This window comes from Eptatretus burgeri, chromosome 3, assembly GCF_056783735.1.
Source record: "Eptatretus burgeri isolate ZD-2024b chromosome 3, Ebu_testis_v1, whole genome shotgun sequence".
NCBI classification, from domain to species: Eukaryota; Metazoa; Chordata; class Myxini; order Myxiniformes; family Myxinidae; genus Eptatretus; species Eptatretus burgeri.
The window spans coordinates 60,794,087-60,815,330 of record NC_140963.1 but is presented as its reverse complement, the minus strand read 5'-3'; the positions used below and the strand labels follow the sequence as shown (position 1 = coordinate 60,815,330).

Sequence of the window (21,244 nt, the reverse complement as noted above, 5' to 3'; positions counted from 1 at the left end):
ATATATATATATATATATATATATATATATATATATATAATGACCCGTGGACCTTGGTTTATGTGGTGGAGGATCTTGTGCTGAATGGCCGCCTCGGGTCCAAACTGCGATACGAAATGCAAGATCATTGAGCGATGACGACTTCAAATTTCCGCGTTAACGTTGTTGGTAAAGGTCACGACCGTCCGGACGGGTTTGCTCGCTCCTTGTCTCGCCGTGTGCAGGGTCGTCACGGCCATGGTGTCGTGATTGTGACGGTACATGACGTTAGCCTTGCTCGGCCTCCGTCGTTCGAATTCTGGTTTCTTTCCCGACCGAGAAAATGACTCGATCGTTCCGACACAGTCATTCAATGACGCCTTGACTTCTATCGTGGAGTCTGCCTTGAGTCATTGACGTTCCTGTACACAGCGAACCTCGAGGGCTTATTCCGATCCCTCCATCGGTAATACACAATTGTGAAGAAAAAAAAAATAACGTCTTGCCCCTCGCCCCTCAAACTCCTCGCCTTCTCCTCGCCCCTCAAACCCCTCGCCTTCTCCTCGCCCCTCAAACTCCTCGCCTTCTCCTCGCCCCTCAAACTCCTCGCCTTCTCCTCGCCCCTCAAACTCCTCGCCCCTCAAACCCCTCGCCTTCTCCTCGCCCCTCAAACCCCTTGCCCCTCCTCGCCCCTCAAACCCCTCGCCTTCTCCTCGCCCCTCAAACTCCTCGCCTTCTCCTCGCCCCTCAAACCCCTCGCCTTCTCCTCACCCCTCAAACCCCTCGCCCTCTCCTCGCCCCTCAAACCCCTCGCCTTCTCCTCGCCCCTCAAACTCCTCGCCTTCTCCTCGCCCCTCAAACCCCTCACCTTCTCCTCGCCCCTCAAGCTCCTCGCCTTCTCCTCGCCCCTCAAGCTCCTCGCCTTCTCCTCGCCCCTCAAACTCCTCGCCTTCTCCTCGCCCCTCAAGCTCCTCGCCTTCTTGCCCCCTCAAGCACCTCGCCTTTTCCTTGCTTCCCTCCCCACCAAGACCCCCGTCATCACCTGTCCCCCACCCACCAAGACACCTGTCCCCCACCCACCAAGACACCTGTCCCCCACCCACCAAGACACCTGTCCCCCACCCACCAAGACACCTGTCCCCCACCCACCAAGACACCTGTCCCCCACCCACCAAGACACCTGTCCCCCACCCACCAAGACACCTGTCCCCCACCCACCAAGACACCTGTCCCCCACCCACCAAGACACCTGCCCCCCACCCACCAAGACACCTGCCCCCCACCCACCAAGACACCTGCCCCCCCACCCACCAAGACACCTGCCCCCCACCCACCAAGACACCTGCCCCCCCACCCACCAAGACACCTGCCCCCCACCCACCAAGACACCTGCCCCCCAACCAAGACACCTGCCCCCCCAACCAAGACACCTGCCCCCCAACCAAGACACCTGCCCCCAACCAAGACACCTGCCCCCCAACCAAGACACCTGCCCCCCAACCAAGACACCTGCCCCCCAACCAAGACACCTGCCCCCCAACCAAGACACCTGCCCCCAACCAAGACACCTGCCCCCCAACCAAGACACCTGCCCCCAACCAAGACACCTGCCCCCCAACCAAGACACCTGCCCCCCAACCAAGACACCTGCCCCCCAACCAAAACACCTGCCCCCCAACCAAGACACCTGCCCCCAACCAAGAAACCTGCCCCCACCACCAAGAAGACACCTGCCCCCTCCCACCAAGACCCCCATCATCACCTGCCCCCCCCAGCCCTCGTCCTCCCCCTCCCCCCCAAACCCTCATGACCTCGCCCCAACATGTCTTTCCGATATGGCACCTCCCCTCGCCCTTGCCCCCCTCACCATTCCACTTATTCCCCCCATGTGATATAAGGTCCTTGTATCACATGGGGGAGAAGTGTAAGTTGATGCGTTTCATGTAACTCCAGGGACGTCAGTGTGAAGGAATTTTTGGTGAGTTGTCGTGACTTTTGTTGCATGTGTATCTTTAAGTGGAAGAATGTAAAAGGAAGCGTTGCATTGTTTGTGGTATCCCCAGCTGATTTCCTTCAAAGGAAGACATTTGATCCACCTGTCTAATTGTGCTTGCACTGAGATTTTCTTTGTTCAACAGCTTTCACTAAATTCCAGATCCAGACACTTGCATTCTGACATTCCTTTTGCTTTACTTTTGTGCAATTTATTCTTCCCTTTTTATGTTGTTTTTTTTTTTTTAATATACAAAAAGTTAAAGCTTATGGAAGAGCTTGGACTCGACTACACAAAAGGAAAAGAAGAAATAGATGAGGTGAGGAGGTGGGTAGTAGTGGTGGTGTGAGAGACAGAGACACACATCAACCAACAGCAGGGTGGACAAATTCGGTGGACAAATGCGGGATTGGGGAGAATTTGTGGTGGATAAGATGAGTTGATGATTTAGTTATGGATTTGGTGCCAAGGTACTTGCCATAAAATTTTGTAGAGGGGAAAAGAGAGCAGTTGATGGTGTGGGAAGTGAATTAAAAATTTTGCGGATCGCCATGTACCTTCGTCTTCACCTCGCCCCTCAAGCCCTCGTCTTGGAGGTTACGGTTCTGGTTTCACGACAAGCAGGACGGCCCCGGCTTTCTACGAATGGTTGCTTCTGATGCGTGACGTCATCCATCTTGCATTGCAGAGAAGCTGTCACTCCTTTTCTCACCACAGACCTGCCAATTGTCTTGTGCCCCAACGGATAGGGATTGGGAACCACCAGGATCTCGTCTGTTCAAAGGTGTATTATGGAGCCGATGTGATGTGCCTTATTGGCTTCAGTGCCGATCCACCATAAAAAATACAAGTTGCCGCATGAGATAATGTAAGTTAGACTGTCCACTCAAGCTGTCTTTTGTGTTCCAGAAAGATAATACAGCTCTAAGAGAGATTGAGGAGTCGGGCTGGGAGTGGCCGGGGCTGGGGGGGGGGGAGTCGGGCGTTGGGGTGGCCGGTTAATGGAGGGAAGAGGATCAGGGTGAAAGAGATGTACACGCAACTCATCTTGGTTGACTGTTCTTCATCAATTATTGAATATTTATTGCTTTCCGGTGGATTAAATTAATAACTTATGGATACTATTATCTCACACACACACTCCATGATGTGTGTGTGTGTGTGTGTGTGTGTGTGTGTGTGTGTGTGTGTGTGTGTGTGTGTGTGTGTGTGTGTGTGTGTGTGTGTGTGTGTGTGTGTGTGTGTGTGTGTGTGTGTGTGTGTGTGTGTGCGCGCGCGCGCGCAGGGGGCTGTCAAAGTAGGTATACAGTAATGAAAAACAAAACGTATTTTATTGATTATACAAGCATATCAATAATAAACATGAATCTTAACACCATTATTATAATACTGGTATAATCCTTCCTGTATACCTACTTTTGCAGCCCCCTGTATAATCTGCTTTGTTTTCTGATGAATTTGTTATTTTTCGTTGGATACCAAATTTTCCACAAGCAGGCAAATGCCAGTGCTCTGAATAAGCACTTCCTTCCTTGGTCTTGTGACATCTCCGATTAATTTTCTCATTGGAGTGCTTGACTTGTTGAGTAACTGATGATGCATCAGTAAGGGAGTTTTGTCTCTCTTTGGGCACACCCATGGACCTTCCCCGTACTCCACACCCACTCCCTGTATTCCTAAGATAAGAACTGTGTGCATTGACGGTTGTGCAGAGTTTGATGCGTCCTTCCAAAGAGCCAGCTCTTGGGTGCTCGTACTACAGCCAATAATCTGATTATGATTAACTATGGTTTCAACAATTTATCCCTGACTGAACGTGTTGATCTGGATTGAGGAAGTTTTGATGCCTTTTGAAGCGCAGCAGATCTAAGTGATTTTTATCTGTCGGCCTGATGCCTGAGATGAATTGGCCAAGCTCTGAAATTGAACCCACAACTGTCATGAGCAATGCCGGACCTGGCACAGCCTGGAATCGTTGGTCCTAAACAATATACCCGAAAGATGTTAGGTCAGGTTTGAGTTAAGGCAGGGAAGCTTTTTGCAGGAAGTCAACACAAGTCAAACAAGCTGTCCAGACCGCCAAGCCCGTATTCGCCGCAACTCCCAAGTCTGGCCACTTCTTTATTCCTGTCACACAATGACTGCTGCATGTGCTGTTTCGGTTTACCCACAAACACGTGGGTGCTTCAGGTAGGCAGGGCCAGATTTAGACATGTGGCCCCTGGGCAGCCTTCAGTAGTGGAGGCCCCACCCTACCTTTGAATACTAAAAAGGTGACAAGACATATTTTTCAAGAACAAAGAATCTGAACTTCTATATAAAATAGAGACTGAGATAAGATTAATATTTTATATCTGTTCCACTAACTACCAACTACCATTCAGGCACTCACAAATACATTTTTTTTTTCATGAAATATGTGGAGGCCCCTGGGCAATTGCCCAGCTTGTCCTTGCCTAAATCCAGCCCTGCAGGTAGGACCAGTTTGGGGCAAATTGGTGTGTGCGTGCGTGCGTGCGTGCGTGTACTAATGTGGTCTGTCCCACTTTGAAACATGGAAATGGTCCTCGTAGAGAAAAAACATTATTTAGTAAAAGTTGATCCAAACCTATGGGAAAATAAATGATTTAAAAAATTTTCAATTGAACCTGAGTGGTATATGGGCAACAGACCCTTTCCTCAATCACACCTGAAAAAAAAATTTTTCTTTCTTTCTTTGCTGTTAAATGTTTAACCTCCCATTTTTGAGCTTTTTCAACCAGTGCAAGGATGGAACGTTTCTTTTTGTAAATATTTTCTTTCTATCATGGTGTATATACAGTATCCATTATTATTATTATTTTTTTTTACCATGGGTTTCTACTGGTGCATTGATATTTATCGGGTCATTATCTGAGGTGAACACTACTTGCTCTGATTCATGAACGATTTTTTTTTTTTTTTTTGTGGGGGCTCAACAGTTGGACAACGTTCCTCGACCATTGTGATTTAATGAGAACTGTAACACCGATGCATCTAAAGCATGAGCTGTGGGCATCCTTAACTGAGACTCGAGCAGTTGCTGTATCAAATGTGTGATGGAATCCACAGTGTGGTGTACATGTCTCAAATGATTACGATCTGGGTTTCTTTACAATATCCTAAAATAGTTCAGCGATTGCTCTGAAGCTCACTTCACCATCATTGGCAAGAAATCCTAAAATCCTGGTATGTGTGTGTGAGGGGTTAGGGGGGGTGGGGGGGGGCACTGCACTGTTCAGCACACTGTCTTATAATAAGGACTTAAAGCCAGCAGCGGCTCTTGCAGTTACATTGTAGATATGAAAAACCACACAATGTATATATAAATAAAGCAGGCCATCGTGTAACCTATCTTTGCCAAATTCTGTGGAGAGGTTGATGCATTAATGTATTTGATGTGAATGCTAAGATCATAGCATGACTATGGTTTGTAGTTTTTCAAGTTCCCATCTGAGCCCACAGCTCATTGTACTGAGATCTCAAGTTAAAATCTATGTACTATGTTGATTTATCCTTCAGTATCGATGTAAAAGTACTTTGAGGTTTCAGAATGTGATACATGTACCAGCTCCTCTATGAGCCTTTGATTATTACCATTTTATAAAGGTACGAGGTGGAAAATTGTTTCACTGATTTCGATCCAGGTAATTTTCCCTGTGAAGATGGCACATGCTTGATCCCAGGTGGCCAAGTTCTCTTGCTCATTTTTAAAAATATATATATATTTTTTATTTTAACGCTTTGACAAAGGCGAGCAGCAAGTGCTGATAAAATCTCAAATGAGCTGCTGTGCCAGAAGAGCACCGAGCAGATCAATTCGGGAATTTGATTAAACATCTATGGGGGTTGAGAGTGCTTGTTAGATTGAAAGCATGTGCTAAAATGGAGGTTTTATTGTATATATTTTTACCTCCGCCACCGAAGGAGGTTATGTTTTCACTCCTTTCTGTCTGTCTTTCTTTGTGTACAGGATATCTCAAAAAGTTGTGGACGGATCCAGATGAAATTTTGTGAACAGATTCGATGTGTGATGAGGACAAACTGATTCGATTTTGATGAAGATCCAAATCCGAATCTGGATACGAGATTTATTTATTTTTTAAAGTGATTCTTCACCATTGAGAGATGGGGCCAAAAACAATATATGGCACGATATCTCAAAATTGTGGACGGATTCGGACGAAACTTGGTGGACATGTTGGGTGTGTGACCAGGACGAATTGATTCGATTTTGGTGAAGATCCAAATCCGGATCTGGATACGAGATTTATTTAATTTTAAAAGTGATTTATCACCATTGAGAGCGCCAAAAACGATATAGTACTGTATAGCATGATATTTCAAAAATGTATTGGGCCCGATACGTTCTCGTGGATCAGGCATTACGTGGCGGACATATGCGCTCTACCGAGTGCCCTTTTAGTTAATGTTGGTTTTGATGTGGTTGCTGTTTCTAATTGGATCATGTGTCTCAATCCCTGCAGAGGATGGCGCCACGGTTGAACCCAGCATAGTTCCTCACTATGGTGGGACGGATGATGGCCAGTCTATGAGCAGTTCTACTTCCTTGACCATAAAAGTAAGACCACAAGATGGCTCCCTCTAGGTGGTGTATGTGCTGGAGCTTTCAAGCTATTGAGCATGTGGCACTCACCCTGGCTCTGTAATTTGATTGTTACCGTCACCTTTTTCTCTTTCTTCCTTGTACACCTTTGATCCCATTAATTCAGTACTTTGCTTTTCCTATAAAAAATACATTTTGGAACACTATTGGTGCCATCTTCAAGCGGAAGTAAATTTGTTTAACTCGTGTTATTAATGGACAAAGCTCTGATGTTAATTGTAATATGCAATTGTGACTCTGGTCTTGGTTAAATGACTGAAATGCTTGCAATCAAAATAAGTGAATATCCTTTTTAAAATATAAACCAGGTTGCTACATTTGATTGATTTTATGCTCTTGCTGTGACTTTGTCCCTTCCCTTCATTTATTAATTGGTTTATTGATTTTTTTTTTTTAACCTTGCCCACCATCCTTTGCCCTTTTGAAATGGGCCACAGGAAGTTAGTCGAGGCTTGTTTGCAGATAATTAATTGACTCATTTGTTGTCCACCCTATTCCTTTGCTAATCCCCAGTGGAGAGGCATGTAGACAAGCTCTCTGGAAAACTCTCGGACTCTCTGGAAAATCCTCTATTTCTCTTTGCCGCCGACTCCACCCTCTGCCGTACCATCTGTCATCCCTCAGACCGGCAAGCAGCAGCTTCTTCGCTCACTGCAGATCTGGATAAAATCACAAACTGGTCCAACACGTGGAACATGTCTTTCAATCCAGACAAATCTCACACTCTCACTATGTCTCTTCGAAAGGACCGTTTACAAAACCCCCCCATCCACTTTCTCAACAATCCTCTGGAAGAAGTCTTTTCTTTCAAGCTTATAGGTCTCACTATCTGCCATGACCTTTCCTGGGAAAGTCACATTTCCAACCTCGCCTCAAAAGCCAGTCGCCGACTGGGAATCCTCCGTCGTGCTAAGTCCTTCCTCGGCCCTCTTGAGCTCCTGACCACTTACAAAGCTTTTGTCCGTAGCCTGATGGAGTACTGCTCTCCCCTCTGGGCTGGTGCTCCTGCCTCCCACCTTTCTCGGCTTCACGCTGTCGAAACCAGGGCATTTAAGATCATCGGCATCTCCCGCAATGAAGCTGAGTCTTTGGGCCTCTCACTCAATCACCGCAGGTTGTCGGTGGTCTTTCTGTCTTCTACCGACTCCTCTCCAGCCTTGCCCCCCCTGCTCTCTCTGCGATTTGTCCCCACCACATTTCCACAGGGCGCTCAAGGTCCGCCAACAACCCCCTTCTGGTAAAACTACCAAAATCACGAATCACTGCTCATCTTCACTCTTTCATTCCTCTTTTTTCCCGCCTTTGGAATAAACTTCCTCACTCTATTCTTTCCCATTCTTCCCTCCAGGCTTTCAAAACAGCTGTTCACCACCACCTCTTATCTTCCCCCATCCAAATCCTCGATCTTTTCTACCCCCGATAATCCACCCAAGCCCACTTCCTTCATTTCTCCTGCTTTCCTTCCTGAAAGTCCCTGAAATGTCCATCTTCTCTTCGCCATGTTCCCCATCCCATCCCCATCCCTCTCCCTTCCACAGTTCACCTAATGTGTCTGTTCCCCACTGTTTTGTCCCTTCCACTCCCACCCCTCTTGTCTCATGCCTCCTTGCTGTGAGTTGTGTGTTAGCTCTCATACGAGCCTCGACCAAGGTATACAAAAAAAACAAAAAAAAAACAGCTGACTGGGAAAGGTTATAAATGTACATGGAATGTGATGTGTTCTGGGCATGACATCTACACTTGTAAGAAACCTCAAGAATAGATGATTGGATGGACTTTATTCCATTTTGCAGGAGTGAGGAAAAAAAAATCTAAAATGAGATTGGTTGACTGATTTATTTTTGCAGGTTCGTGGAACTTTGGAGCAGCCTCGTCTTTTCATAGATCGTATTTTGATGCCCATCCCAAATTTCTCTTATGGGCATTAAGTGTCAACCATAATGTATAAACTGGTGTCACAGACAAGGTAGGACAGACACTGATTACCTTCTGCCTGAAGATAATTTGTGAACCATCCTGGTTTTTATCGACAATCCATTCATGACTTGGTGGTTCCCTTGAAATGATATTTGGTTTCCTGAGATTTGGAGTCCAAATCCTTGATCCTGCAAATTCCTTCAATTGGATTTGAACCCCCGGATGCCAGTACAGTGTTCTTGTCACGAGTAAAAGGAAGTGGTAGGTTAGAGGAGGAAAGAGAAGATGAAAAGTAGTTGTCATCCCCATCCCTGTAACCATCCTGGTGTTCTCCACAACATCTGATAATACTTTGCATATCATTTGTACATGTGGAAGGGACTGTCGGTCAGAAACCTTTGATTTCACCAGTGAATGTCAAGTTTGGCCTTGAAGGATTGAATCGATTTTGCTTCAACCACACTTTCAGGGACATTGTTCCAATCTGTCCCAATCCTCTGACTATAGAACTTGCTTCTGATATCCAGTCTTGACCTGTGTCTGTATAACTTGAATGTGTGTAAAAGCTTAAGGCCTGAGTCCTCTATGGTGAGCGAGTCTGAGATCCCTGTGCTTGTTTTGTGTTCTAAGAATATTATACAGATATGAAGTGTCTCAAAAGGTTGTGTAGTATTCTGTAACTATGCCCTTTAGGTATAGTTAGTGCCTTCAGAAAGTATTCACACCCCTTCACTTTTTCATATTTTGTTGTTGCAGCATGAATTTAAAATGGATTAAATATATATAATATATTTTTTTAATTATATATATATATATATATATATATATAATTTTTGCAAGTTAATGAAAAGCTGAAATGCCTTGTGTCAATAAGTATTCAACCCCTTTGCTATGACACTCCAAATTGACCTCGGGTGCATCCAATCTCCTTTGATCATCCTTGATGTTTTGATCGGTGTCTACCTGTGGCCAATTCAATTGATTGGACATTATTTCGAAAGAAACAAACCTTTCTATATGAGGTCCCACAGTTGACAGTGCATGTCAGAGCAGAAACTCTTCCATGAAGTTCAAGGAACTGTCTGTAGAACTCCGAGATAGAATTGCGATGAGGCATGGAACCAGCAAAAGGTATAAAACACCAGAAGGGCCTTGGTCATGGAGGTGACCAAGAACCCATTGGCCACTCTGACAGAACTACAGAGTTCCTTAGCTGAGATGGGAGAACCTGCCAGAAGGTCTCTGCAGCACTTCACAAATATAGGCTTTATGGGAGACTGCGGCAAAGAGTTACATTCCAACAGGACAATGACCCCAAGCAAACAGCCTAAGCGACACTGGAATGGCTTCAGAACAAGAATGTGAAAGTCCTCTCGTGGTCCAGCCAAAGTCCAGACTTTAATCCCATTGAGAATCTGTGGAAAGACTTGAAGATTGCTGTTCACTGACACTCCCCATCCAACTTTACAGAGCTTGAGCAAATCAACAAGGAAGAATGAGAGAAAATCCCTAAATCCAGATGTGCAAAGCGAATACAAGACAAACCCATAAACGCTCGAAGCTGTAATTACTGCCAAAGTTGAATACTTGAGATATTTCATTATCTCATTTTTAATTGATTTGAAATTTTGAAAGATAAAAAAAATCCACTTGGACATTATGGGGTATTTTGTGTATGTCAGTGACAAAATTTTAAATTCAATCCATCTAAATTCAGGCTGTAGAACAATACAATGTGAAAAAGTCAAGGGGTATGAATACTTTCTGAAGGCATTGTTTGATTACCAGACACAGAATGCTAATGCAGGCTGTGTTGGTGGGAATAAAATTGAGAAATGGTTGACTTGTGGCTACAGTTCCCCTGGTACTGATTTCTGTAGTTAACCATCCTGGGCTGACCTTGCAGGGTCCTCAGTTATTTGAATCCAGCAACTTGGTAAGTCCATTCATGAACATTTTGACTTCCTTTGGTTTATTGGCCTTTCTCATTTTACTAATCTGATGGATACTCCTTTGGGACTTTTGGTGTTCCTAAACCTGTTTTCTGGGATTGGTGTCCACGCTTGTGCTTCTGTCCGCTGTGATGTTGCTTTGTTGGGTTCAAAGGTCTCCTGAGTCCCCCCTCCCCCCCCCCCCAGTTGAAGTTCTGGATTCATTTCCTTTTGTTTCTGACCTTCAAAATGCTCGTTTGTCATTGTTTGTTTTGATGAACCTTTGTGCCCTTTCTCATCCTCCCTTGTCTGCTATAGCAGTCATGTTTAAGGTATTTCTTGAAAGTTTAAGATGAAGGTTTGTTCCAAATTTAGTATTACAGAACGATGGGTGTGAAATTGGAAGGTATTTTAAATACCACAGCATGAGGCTGATAAATGGGTCAAAGACACTGCAACGTGGTATTCTACGAATGTTACGGAAGAGGTTTATGTAAAGCGAAGCCAATGTAGTTTTGAAAGGCTGTCCTGGTTATGTGCCGCTGTTGCTAAATTGCCAAAGTTTATCACCAGTGGTATAGCTGCAGCATTTCGGTGCTTTTCCCTGAAGAGTGCTTTTATAATCTCATTTTGATTTGACATTCCTGCTGTGTCCCAGTATGCACACCATGGACATGGTGGCGCTCTAGTTTGAGACGAGCACTTGAAGGTTGAAAACTGTAGTCTATGCTGGTAGCACATTCGGTCAGGGCAGGAATTTGTAATTTGTTGAGGGTGTGTCGTTTACTCACCTACTCTTCACAAACAACACCGTAGGATCTGTGATGTCCACAAATTAGGGGTAGCAGATTGGATACCCGGCTTAACATCCCTGTGATGGATGGCGCACACATCTTGATTCCTCGCCCTGCATGTGAAACACCAGGTTGGTAGTTTATAGCTTGGTCGAGATTCAAACCCAGACGAGACGGTTCAGTCAAGTATATGTACCTCCAAGCTATCATGCCGGCTCACACGTGGAATAACAGTCGTTGGTACTTCAAAAATACAAAATAAAATAAAAACCGTATTGTCAACGTACTTCAGATGGGATCATGTCAAAACTACTCGATGCGATGTCCTTGTATGCTATCTCAGCATTACATGCATTTTATGTATCTTTCCAAATTCCAACAAAAGGTCATGACTGAAATTACATGTTTGGCATGTCATACAGTGAGAATGAACCACACCGTTTGATATTTTGTCATGTTCATTCTTAAATAAGAACAGAGTTCAATTTGTTCGACCACTTTATTAGCGTGGAACGACAATAATCAAACAAGTATTGAACAGGTTGAAACACCCACAACATCCCTGGCTCCGGGTCAGGCTGCGCATGCGCACTGGCCCAGGGGACCGTCGATATGTAGAATTACCGTAAAGTACAATGTTCTCTATCTCCCTCCGAGTCTTTATTATGTTAATAGATAAAGGCTGAGAAAATATTAAGTTTAATGAATGAACAAAAGTTTATATCGCCCATCGTGTGACTATTCCATGGAGTAGTCCTTGTGCCAGGCAGGCACGCTGGTCGCTCTGGTGGATCGGCGTTGACCTATCGCTGGTGCTGGTGGTGTCACATCGGGCCCCAGTGGGGATGGGGCTCTCGGGGTTTCAGGGGCCGATGGTGGCGTCTGAAGGATCGCGCGCCTCGGTGTGCCTCGTCCTGGTGCTGCTGGCGTGTCTAAAACGGGTGTCGTCTTGCGCCGGGGTGTGCATACTGACGTCAGTGCCGGCGTGGGCCCCGTTGGCGTCGCAGATGTCACGGGTTCGCTGTCGAGGTCAGGCAGTTGCGGTGTTACAACGGGTGCAGGTACAGTGATTCGGGTTGCTAGATCATCATAGATAGACCGGGGTGGCAGCTGGTCATTGCGAACTGGGCTAAACTTGCGCAGGAATTTCCTGTTCCGAAGTGTGACTCTGCCCGAGCCATCGATCTTGATCACGTATTGGTCGTGTTGGCGTACCTCCACGATACTGCCTGTCTTGTCCCATTTTTTTGGGTGGAATCCTGTCTGGTTCTGTACGCGGACTTGGTCCCCTACAGCAAGTGGCGGAAGGCGTTTGGTGTGTTCTGCCCAGGTGTCGGCTGTGCGGATATGACGTTTGCGGAGGGCCTCCTCCCTCGCTTTCAGGGTCTCATGCCAAGTGTCGTGCGGTCTGTACTTCCCGGGGATAATTGGGATGAAATCGCGTATCGGGCGGCCGAAGACACACATTGCCGGGGAGATCTTCGTGTCAGGGTCAGGCGTGTTACGATATTGTAGTATCGCTCTCTGCACAGCGTCAGTGTCAAGTTCTCCCTGCGGGCTGGTGTTGTCCGTGATAAGTCGTTTCATTGTCTTAACTCCAATCTCCGCGCGACAGTTGCTGTGAGGGAAGGCCACCGATGACAAGCGGTGGTGTACGCCCCATCTGTGCAGGAATGACCTGGTCTCGGTGGAGGTGAACTCCGGTCCCCCATCCGACGCGAGCTCTTCTGGTGTCCCGTACGTCACGAAGGCGCGACGTAAGTGGTTTATGAGTCCGGCGGCGCCACCCGTCGACTTTGAGATGATCGGCCAGTTCGAGTATCTGTCCACTGTCACAAGGTAGTGTGCACCCCTGTGTACAAAGAAGTCCGAGCACACTGCCTGAAAGGGGTAAACGACCGGAATAGGTGGAGTTGGTGGCGCTCCAGGCTGTGATGGTGCCATCCGGTGGCAGTGTTCGCAGTTTTTCCGAGTGGCGCTGATGTCGGCCGACATGCCTGGCCAGAGTACAGAGGATTCTGCGCGGGCGGTCATCATTGATACGCCCTGGTGGGCAGCGTGTAGGGCGCTCAGCACATCGCCGCGGAGTGAGGGTGGTATGACTACTCGGTCCTTGTATAGGATCACTCCATCTGTCGATGTAATGTTCTCGCGGTACTGGTGATAGTCGCGAATTGTCTCTGGCATCTCGATTTTTGAGTCGGGGATGCCGTTCATTGTCATTCCCTCCAATATGTGCATATCGCCATCGCTGCTGGTGGCTTCCCTGACGCGATCCCATGTTGCTGATCGCAATGATTCGAGGCCCGCGGCACACCATGCCAGGTTGTCCTCGACGTCGTCGTCATACTCCGGCTCAGTTTGGCGTAGGAGGGACAGGACGTCGGTGTGCGTGCTTGGTTGGAGGTGGGTCGCTATGGTGGCATTGTCATCTGGAAGGTTCATGAGTGGAGGTCGCGTGGTGCCAACTGGCCTGCGCGACATGGCATCTGCCGCCTTGTTCTTCATTCCCGGGATATGTATGATGCGGAAGCGATAACGCAGGGTCTTCTCCTTGAGGTTCCTGAGGCGGGGGTTGGGTATGTCGTCAAGTGCTCTGTCCGAAAGGAGTTTCAGCAGTGGTTTGTGGTCTACCGCAACGATCAGGTTCTCGCAGCCCAGTACGAAGTAGCGCGCTTTGTCCAAGGCGTCCGCGACTGCGAGAGCCTCGCCCTCTATGGGCGCGTATCTGGATTCTGCCGCGTGTGTAAATCTGCTGCCGACCAGGGTTATTTTCCATCCATCAGTGCAGCAGAATGGTCTAACTGGCACGCATCGGCAGTGCTTTTGAAGCAACCAGAATCCGATTCCCTCCTTCGACCAGTCCGTGGCGATGCATGTTGGCTTAGTTTTGTCAAATATGCGGACACCGTGTTCGATTTCTTGTACGATCACGTCTTTCGACTCGCGGAATATGTCCTCTAACTCCATGGACCACTGGAAGCGTTCTCCACTTTTCAGGAGCTTCCGGAATGGCTGCATTCGTTCGGCCATACTAAAGGCGTATGCCACCTGGTTGACAAGCCCGAACCACGATCTGACGTCGGTGATGTTACGCGGTTGTGGGAAATCGTGGATTGCTTCCAGGTAGCGGCTGCACGGTCGCACGTCGGTCATGGTGATGGTGAAGCCCGCGAAGTCCACCGTGGGTGCGCTGAAGACAAACTTCTCCGGGTTGAGGATGATTCCATTCCGGCCGCATATATCCAGCCATTGGACCGCCTGGAAGTAGCTCCCTCAATCGTGTCTGACCATAGGAGCGTGTCATCTACGCACTTGGTCTTGTTACCAATGTCCGCGACGATCTCATCGTATCGTCGTGAGTAACCGTCCCCCGATGCCATATACCCTTGTGGGGCAGATAGGTACCGGTAGCGCCCCCATGGAGTGATGAAGGTCGTCTTGTGGCGGTCGTCCTCGTGTAGGCGGACGCTATGGTAACCGTTCCATGCGTCGAATACTGTCTTGCGCTTCCCGTTAGGTACGCGTCTCGCCTGGTGGAACGGGGATTGGGTGTGGTGGGTCTCGCGGAACGCATGCTTGTTCAAGGCCTGAAAGTCGACTGTGCGTCGCGGCTTGCCATTCTTTTTCGCGCAAATTACCATGCGGTGACACCATGTCACCGGCGTGCCGACGGGTACTTCCTCCAACACGCCGAGCCGAACGTCCTGGTCGAGGCCTGCTTTTACCTCATCTTGCCAATGTATGGCCACGGAGATGGGAGTGTGATGGGCAACCGGTGTCGCGTTCTCACTGAGCATAAGACGTAGTGGCGGGCCGGTCATTCTCGGTAGTGGCTGGTGTGGGCACGTGTTGAATGTGCTCTGAGCATACATCCTGAGTAAATGTGACTGTAGTGCCTCTCTGTTGGCCTCGGTCGCTGGCATGGGGAGTGCGGTCGGCTTGGTCGGCGGCTCCGCGCGTCGCGGGCAGTCGCACAATTCCGAGGTCGTCAGATTCACCTCTCCGAGTGTCGAATCTGTCCGAGATCATTCCCAGGTCCATGCAGGCCGCGCGGGAGAGGAATATGCGGTCTGAAGAGTCCGTCACATACGCGATTTGGCGCGTCTCCAATCTCCGAGCGTCGTCACTGTTACCGGCGAATCTGACTACCACGGCTCCGAGGATACGAATTCCTCTGTTGTTTGCGGCCTTCATGGTCATGGATACAGGTATGAGGTCCTCGGTACTCAGGCCCATTTGTTGGACGACTTTAATGCCGATCAGGCAGCTCTGGCACCCCGTGTCTGCCATAGCGGGTAGGGTTACCGCGCGGGTGTGTTTCAGGAGGTTAAAACCCAGCGCTTTGTAATCCTCGCGCTTGTTGGTGAGAGTGAGGTTGACGTATGGCTGCGGGTCGGATATGCGTTTCATCCACTTATCGCACATATCATCGTACAGGTGGTGAGCGAGGGGAAGCGTGCGCATTTCGTCCTCTGTGCTGGCCATGGTGACCGTGCATAGCTCGACGAAGGCTGCCGTCTGCTCGTCGTACATCCCGTCGGTCTCCTTAGATGGGGGTCTTGCCGATCGGCCGCCCAGGCACGCCTTGTCGAGGTGATTCTGGCGGTCACACTTCCGGCACTTTTTACCGTATCCGGGGCAGAACACACCAAACGCCTTCCGCCACTTGCTGTAGGGGACCAAGTCCGCGTACAGAACCAGACAGGATTCCACCCAAAAAAATGGGACAAGACAGGCAGTATCGTGGAGGTACGCCAACACGACCAATACGTGATCAAGATCGATGGCTCGGGCAGAGTCACACTTCGGAACAGGAAATTCCTGCGCAAGTTTAGCCCAGTTCGCAATGACCAGCTGCCACCCCGGTCTATCTATGATGATCTAGCAACCCGAATCACTGTACCTGCACCCGTTGTAACACCGCAACTGCCTGACCTCGACAGCGAACCCGTGACATCTGCGACGCCAACGGGGCCCACGCCGGCACTGACGTCAGTATGCACACCCCGGCGCAAGACGACACCCGTTTTAGACACGCCAGCAGCACCAGGACGAGGCACACCGAGGCGCGCGATCCTTCAGACGCCACCATCGGCCCCTGAAACCCCGAGAGCCCCATCCCCACTGGGGCCCGATGTGACACCACCAGCACCAGCGATAGGTCAACGCCGATCCACCAGAGCGACCAGCGTGCCTGCCTGGCACAAGGACTACTCCATGGAATAGTCACACGATGGGCGATATAAACTTTTGTTCATTCATTAAACTTAATATTTTCTCAGCCTTTATCTATTAACATAATAAAGACTCGGAGGGAGATAGAGAACATTGTACTTTACGGTAATTCTACATATCGACGGTCCCCTGGGCCAGTGCGCATGCGCAGCCTGACCCGGAGCCAGGGATGTTGTGGGTGTTTCAACCTGTTCAATACTTGTTTGATTATTGTCGTTCCACGCTAATAAAGTGGTCGAACAAATTGAACTCTGTTCTTATTTAAGAATGAACATGACAAAATATCAAACGGTGTGGTTCATTCTCACTGTAGCGTGGAACGACAATAATCAAACAAGTATTGAACAGGTTGAAACACCCACAACATCCCTGGCTCCGGGTCAGGCTGCGCATGCGCACTGGCCCAGGGGACCGTCGATATGTAGAATTACCGTAAAGTACAATGTTCTCTAATTCTAATGCTTACAGGAGTACCACAAAGTCTGTCGTTTTATCAAAATGGTGCAGGAAGGACCCTTTTGTCTTAACTATGGCGATCGTAGAGAAATTGGATGAAATGCTTTGGATAATTTTGATAGATTTTAGATATTGATCGTCTCTCGACTGCGTGTCAGGTAATACTAATGTTTTGGTGTGCTAGCCGGATATCCTTGAGAGATGGACACTCTCTTATTTGAGCTGTCTAGCCTGAGTTTAAATCTCGACCCAGCTGGTGTTTCACATGTAAGGTGATCCATCAATGTGTATGCTGTTCGTAACGTGGATGTTTTATAAACCGCAGGGCCCATCTGCCAGCACTGGTTTGTGGCCGTTAAATATCCCACAGTGTCTTGATTGCAAACAGTCGGTGAGTTATCACCGGCACCCTGAACAAATTGCAAATTACTGCCTCAACTGCAGAAAGTGAGTAGTCTAACCTTCTGGGATATCCCTTGATAAATGGTTACAGTGCTTGCTTATCCAGGTGTGGTTGTTATCTGGACAGCAACTCCCACCCTATAAACTTGTTCGCAATGTCACGTGATTGGCCTGTTTGGCTATGGAGGCAACCGTGACTCATGATTATGGTGTAAAATTTTAAAATTAGGAAGAAAATACAAACTTGGTATTTGTCATATTGTATTGCATTGTATTTTTGGTGTGTATGTAAAAAAATTGGGTGTTGATTTGATGGTGTATTTTCTGCCAAGATGAGATGTATAAATTCAGCTTTAACTTCAGTATGCACACCATGGTGGTCACATGTCTCTTTTTATTATTATTTTATCACTATTATTATTTTTCTTTCACAGGACTGGTTTAATGAGGCCTGCATTTAAAATTATTAATTAATTTATTAATTTTATTCCCCCTCTGTTGTCCATCCATTTGCTTGGCTTTCTCATCACCCATGTCCTCCCTTTACTCTACCTCCCCCCACCCCACCCCTCAGTGCTATTCTAACTTGTTCTGAAGGTCAAGTTCGTTCAACAAAATGGAGGTGCTGGGTAATGTCACCCAAGTCGTCAATTGTTGCATCACTTTGTGATGATTATGATGATGAGCACTGCAAGCAACCATAAAGTAGTTGCTAATGTTTACACACTAATAAAAATAATTCCTGTCAAAATATTTTGGGTTGGTCAATGAAAGTATTTATTTATTTATTTATTTTTGGGGTGAGTGTTGCAACAGATGGATGATTTTAACTGCATTTAATAAGATTGATTTCATATCGATCTATTTGCTCTGTCAACCCAATGAATACGTTAACTAGAAAGCGTGCCAAAATGCAAAGTCCATCAATGTCCGCTTTGTACTCAAGCTAAACTTAATGGAAAAAAAATGGTTAAAATTGTACATTTTATTAATCAATATTCTCATAATAAAGGTTTGTTAAATTTAAAAATTAAAAACAATGCTGCTCATTGGTGGTCAGGATAATAAGGACTATTTGCACTCACTATGACTTCCCTCCTTTTTATATTTGACCCAATTATTAATTAGGCTTCTTCAGATTCTCAAAATAAAGGTTTGTTCAAAATTTGACAGCTCAAATCGTTTAAAAAATAAAAAAAATTAAAAAAAAGTTGTTGCTCTTGCATGCACACACACACAATTGCAAAGCCCTGTCTGCTGCTGTGCGGGGGACAGGCTAGTTATGATGTGATGTCAGCAGTGCCTCCATCGTTGTGAAGAAGATAAACTAATGTGCGTTTTGGCTGGAAAGCTTAAGTTATTAGTCCTAAACGTTGCACTAGCCTCTCTTGAAATACAGTATGAGAAGAGCACTGTGCCAGGCTGAACAGTTTAAATTTCGTATCCCACTGTTCGGCCGAATCTACAACCGGACTTTAACCAAAATCAATCAGCTTTTCTTGTCATCTCATCAACTCGTCCACCAAGTTTTGAAATATCGTTTTGGCTGCATCACTCAATGGTGAAGAAACCTTTTTCTTCTTTTTTTTTCTATATTCTATTTTTATTTTATTTTATTCCATCAGGGTGGATCTTCACCAAAATCGAATCGATTTGTCCTACTCGGCACCTGCAGCGTTTTCATTTTTTTTTTAAATAATTTTATTTTATATTAAGCCAAAAGGGCAGGTTCATTTTATAATTGACAGGGGTGGGAGCACAACTGTGACCATGTTTTGCCTGCCCTATGAGAATCAGCACAACAGTGTCCACTACCATTTGCCATGACACAAATGAAATGAGCTACACGCATACCAGTGTTTGCACTTTTTGAAACTATTCGTGACAACATTTGTGAGCGTTCCCGTTAATATTTTCTTTTAATTTATCAAATTGTATATTTGTAATGAAGTATTATAAAATATACGGTTCTGACGTGCGAGACAAGTATATTACTCTAAGTGGCAATAAATTCCAAACCTATATTGACTTGTGGCTGGCAAGAAGGCTGAGAGGTACGCACACTCCTAAGCCGTATAGCCTGGGTTGAAATCCCGACCCAGCTATAAACTGTCATCGTAGGGTTTCACAGGCAGTGTGATTCATCAATGCATGTGCCATCCCTCTGATGGCCATTAACCTGGCGTCCCTTATGCCGGAATTAGTTGGTGGATGTCAGACCCCACGGTATCCTTCACGAAGAGTAGATGAGCTTTCGCTGGCACCATAAACAAATTACAAATTGCTACCCTAACTACTGCTGGAAAGGTAATGGTAAATCACCCAGTACAACCTTTGCTGAGAAACTACTTCAGCATCACCGATGCTCTGTGATGGACTGAGTATAATGAATCAGAATTGATGACCTTTCACCGTCACATTTATTCAGCATTATAGCACACAACCTATTTCATATGCAGGTAGGAGGGGAAAGTTATTCGCATAGAATTTCTCATGCGGGAAGTTTATAAACAATGGAATCGCTTCATATCTCAGTGTGATAATACTCCACGGAGGTCTCGACACTATATTGGAAGAAGAAGAATATCAGTTTTCCATGTTAAACAATTTCATCACATTTTTCATTCGGACCGTTATAGGTCATCAATATTTGAATTTGTTTTGAAGAGGTTTTATCCCGATTTGACTTTTCTCGATAAATTTCCTTAGATATCCCCACCATACCTCCCCTCCACCCCCAACATTATATTTTAGAGCATGGTCTTAACCCCTCACATTGGTGTGTTTGTTTTATTTGCATTTTATGTTCGCTTCCTTAATCTTAACACACTAGCCCACCATCGCACCAGCACCATTTCCCTCCACACTTCCTTCCTCATCATTTCTTCTCTCATTTTTAATCTTCTCTTTTGTGATCATTTTCACTCTTTTTCAATCCTTGCATCGACCTTGCACTCTTTATTGTTTTTTTGTTGTATGTTTGTTTTTTCTCCTTTTTTGTCATGTTGATGTCATTCATCAACTTTATCCTGCTTTCCTTATTATTATTAGTATTGTTATTTTTTTTTTAAATTTATCCTCCACATTGTTTGAATCTCTTACATCTGATCACTCACTTTTCCATTCTGTTTCCAAATGGTCCACCCCAACGTGCCTCTTCCTTCCCACCCACTCACCCTCCCTTTCTCACAGCGCTGTTTCGTCTCGAGCTCACACTTTGTTGTGCACACCCAGCCCTTATATATATTTTTTATTATTATTATTTTATTTTTTTTTAGTTCGTTGCCTGCCTAACTCGTCCTCGTTGTTGGTTACTCCTTCACATTGAACTTGCCCTTTTTGTCCCATGCCTCTCTCTCTCTCTCTCTCTCTCTCTCTCTCTCTCTCTCTCTCTCTCTCTCTCTCTCTCTCTCTCTCTCTCTCTCTCTCTCTCTCTCTCTCTCTCTCTCTCTCTCTCTCTCTCTCTCTCTCTCTCTCTCTCTCTCTCTCTCTCTCTCTCTCTCTCTCTCTCTCTCTCTCTCTCTCTCTCTCTCTCTCTCTCTCTCTCTCTCTCTCTCTCTCTCTCTCTCTCTCTCTCTCTCTCTCTCTCTCTCTCTCTCTCTCTCTCTCTCTCTCTCTCTCTCTCTCTCTCTCTCTCTCTCTCTCTCTCTCTCTCTCTCTCTCTCTCTCTCTCTCTCTCTCTCTCTCTCTCTCTCTCTCTCTCTCTCTCTCTCTCTCTCTCTCTCTCTCTCTCTCTCTCTCTCTCTCTCTCTCTCTCTCTCTCTCTCTCTCTCTCTCTCTCTCTCTCTCTCTCTCTCTCTCTCTCTCTCTTCCCCTTTGCTTGTCCCTTTCTTATCCACACGTTGTGTTTTCCTCTGAGCTCACCTTTTCCGCTCTGTTCCTAACACCG

General features: G+C 46.5%; 1 protein-coding gene across 10 annotated transcripts in view; it reads left to right on the top strand.

Annotated features, from left to right (window-relative positions):
• ANO5 (anoctamin 5) overlaps positions 1-21,244 on the top strand; it is a 128,417-nt gene that overhangs the window by 7,263 nt on the left and 99,910 nt on the right. For 4 of the 10 annotated variants that reach the window (XM_085873679.1, XM_085873675.1, XM_085873671.1 and 1 more), the window contains exons 2-3: positions 6,478-6,572; positions 10,441-10,470. In XM_085873679.1, the coding sequence (XP_085729805.1) occupies positions 6,543-6,572; positions 10,441-10,470 (60 nt within the window). In that variant the 5' untranslated portion in view covers positions 6,478-6,542. Of the gene's footprint in view, positions 1-52; positions 169-6,477; positions 6,573-10,440; positions 10,471-21,244 lie in introns of those variants that run through there. The other 6 variants (XM_085873680.1, XM_085873677.1, XM_085873673.1 and 3 more) reach the window with 3 other exon arrangements.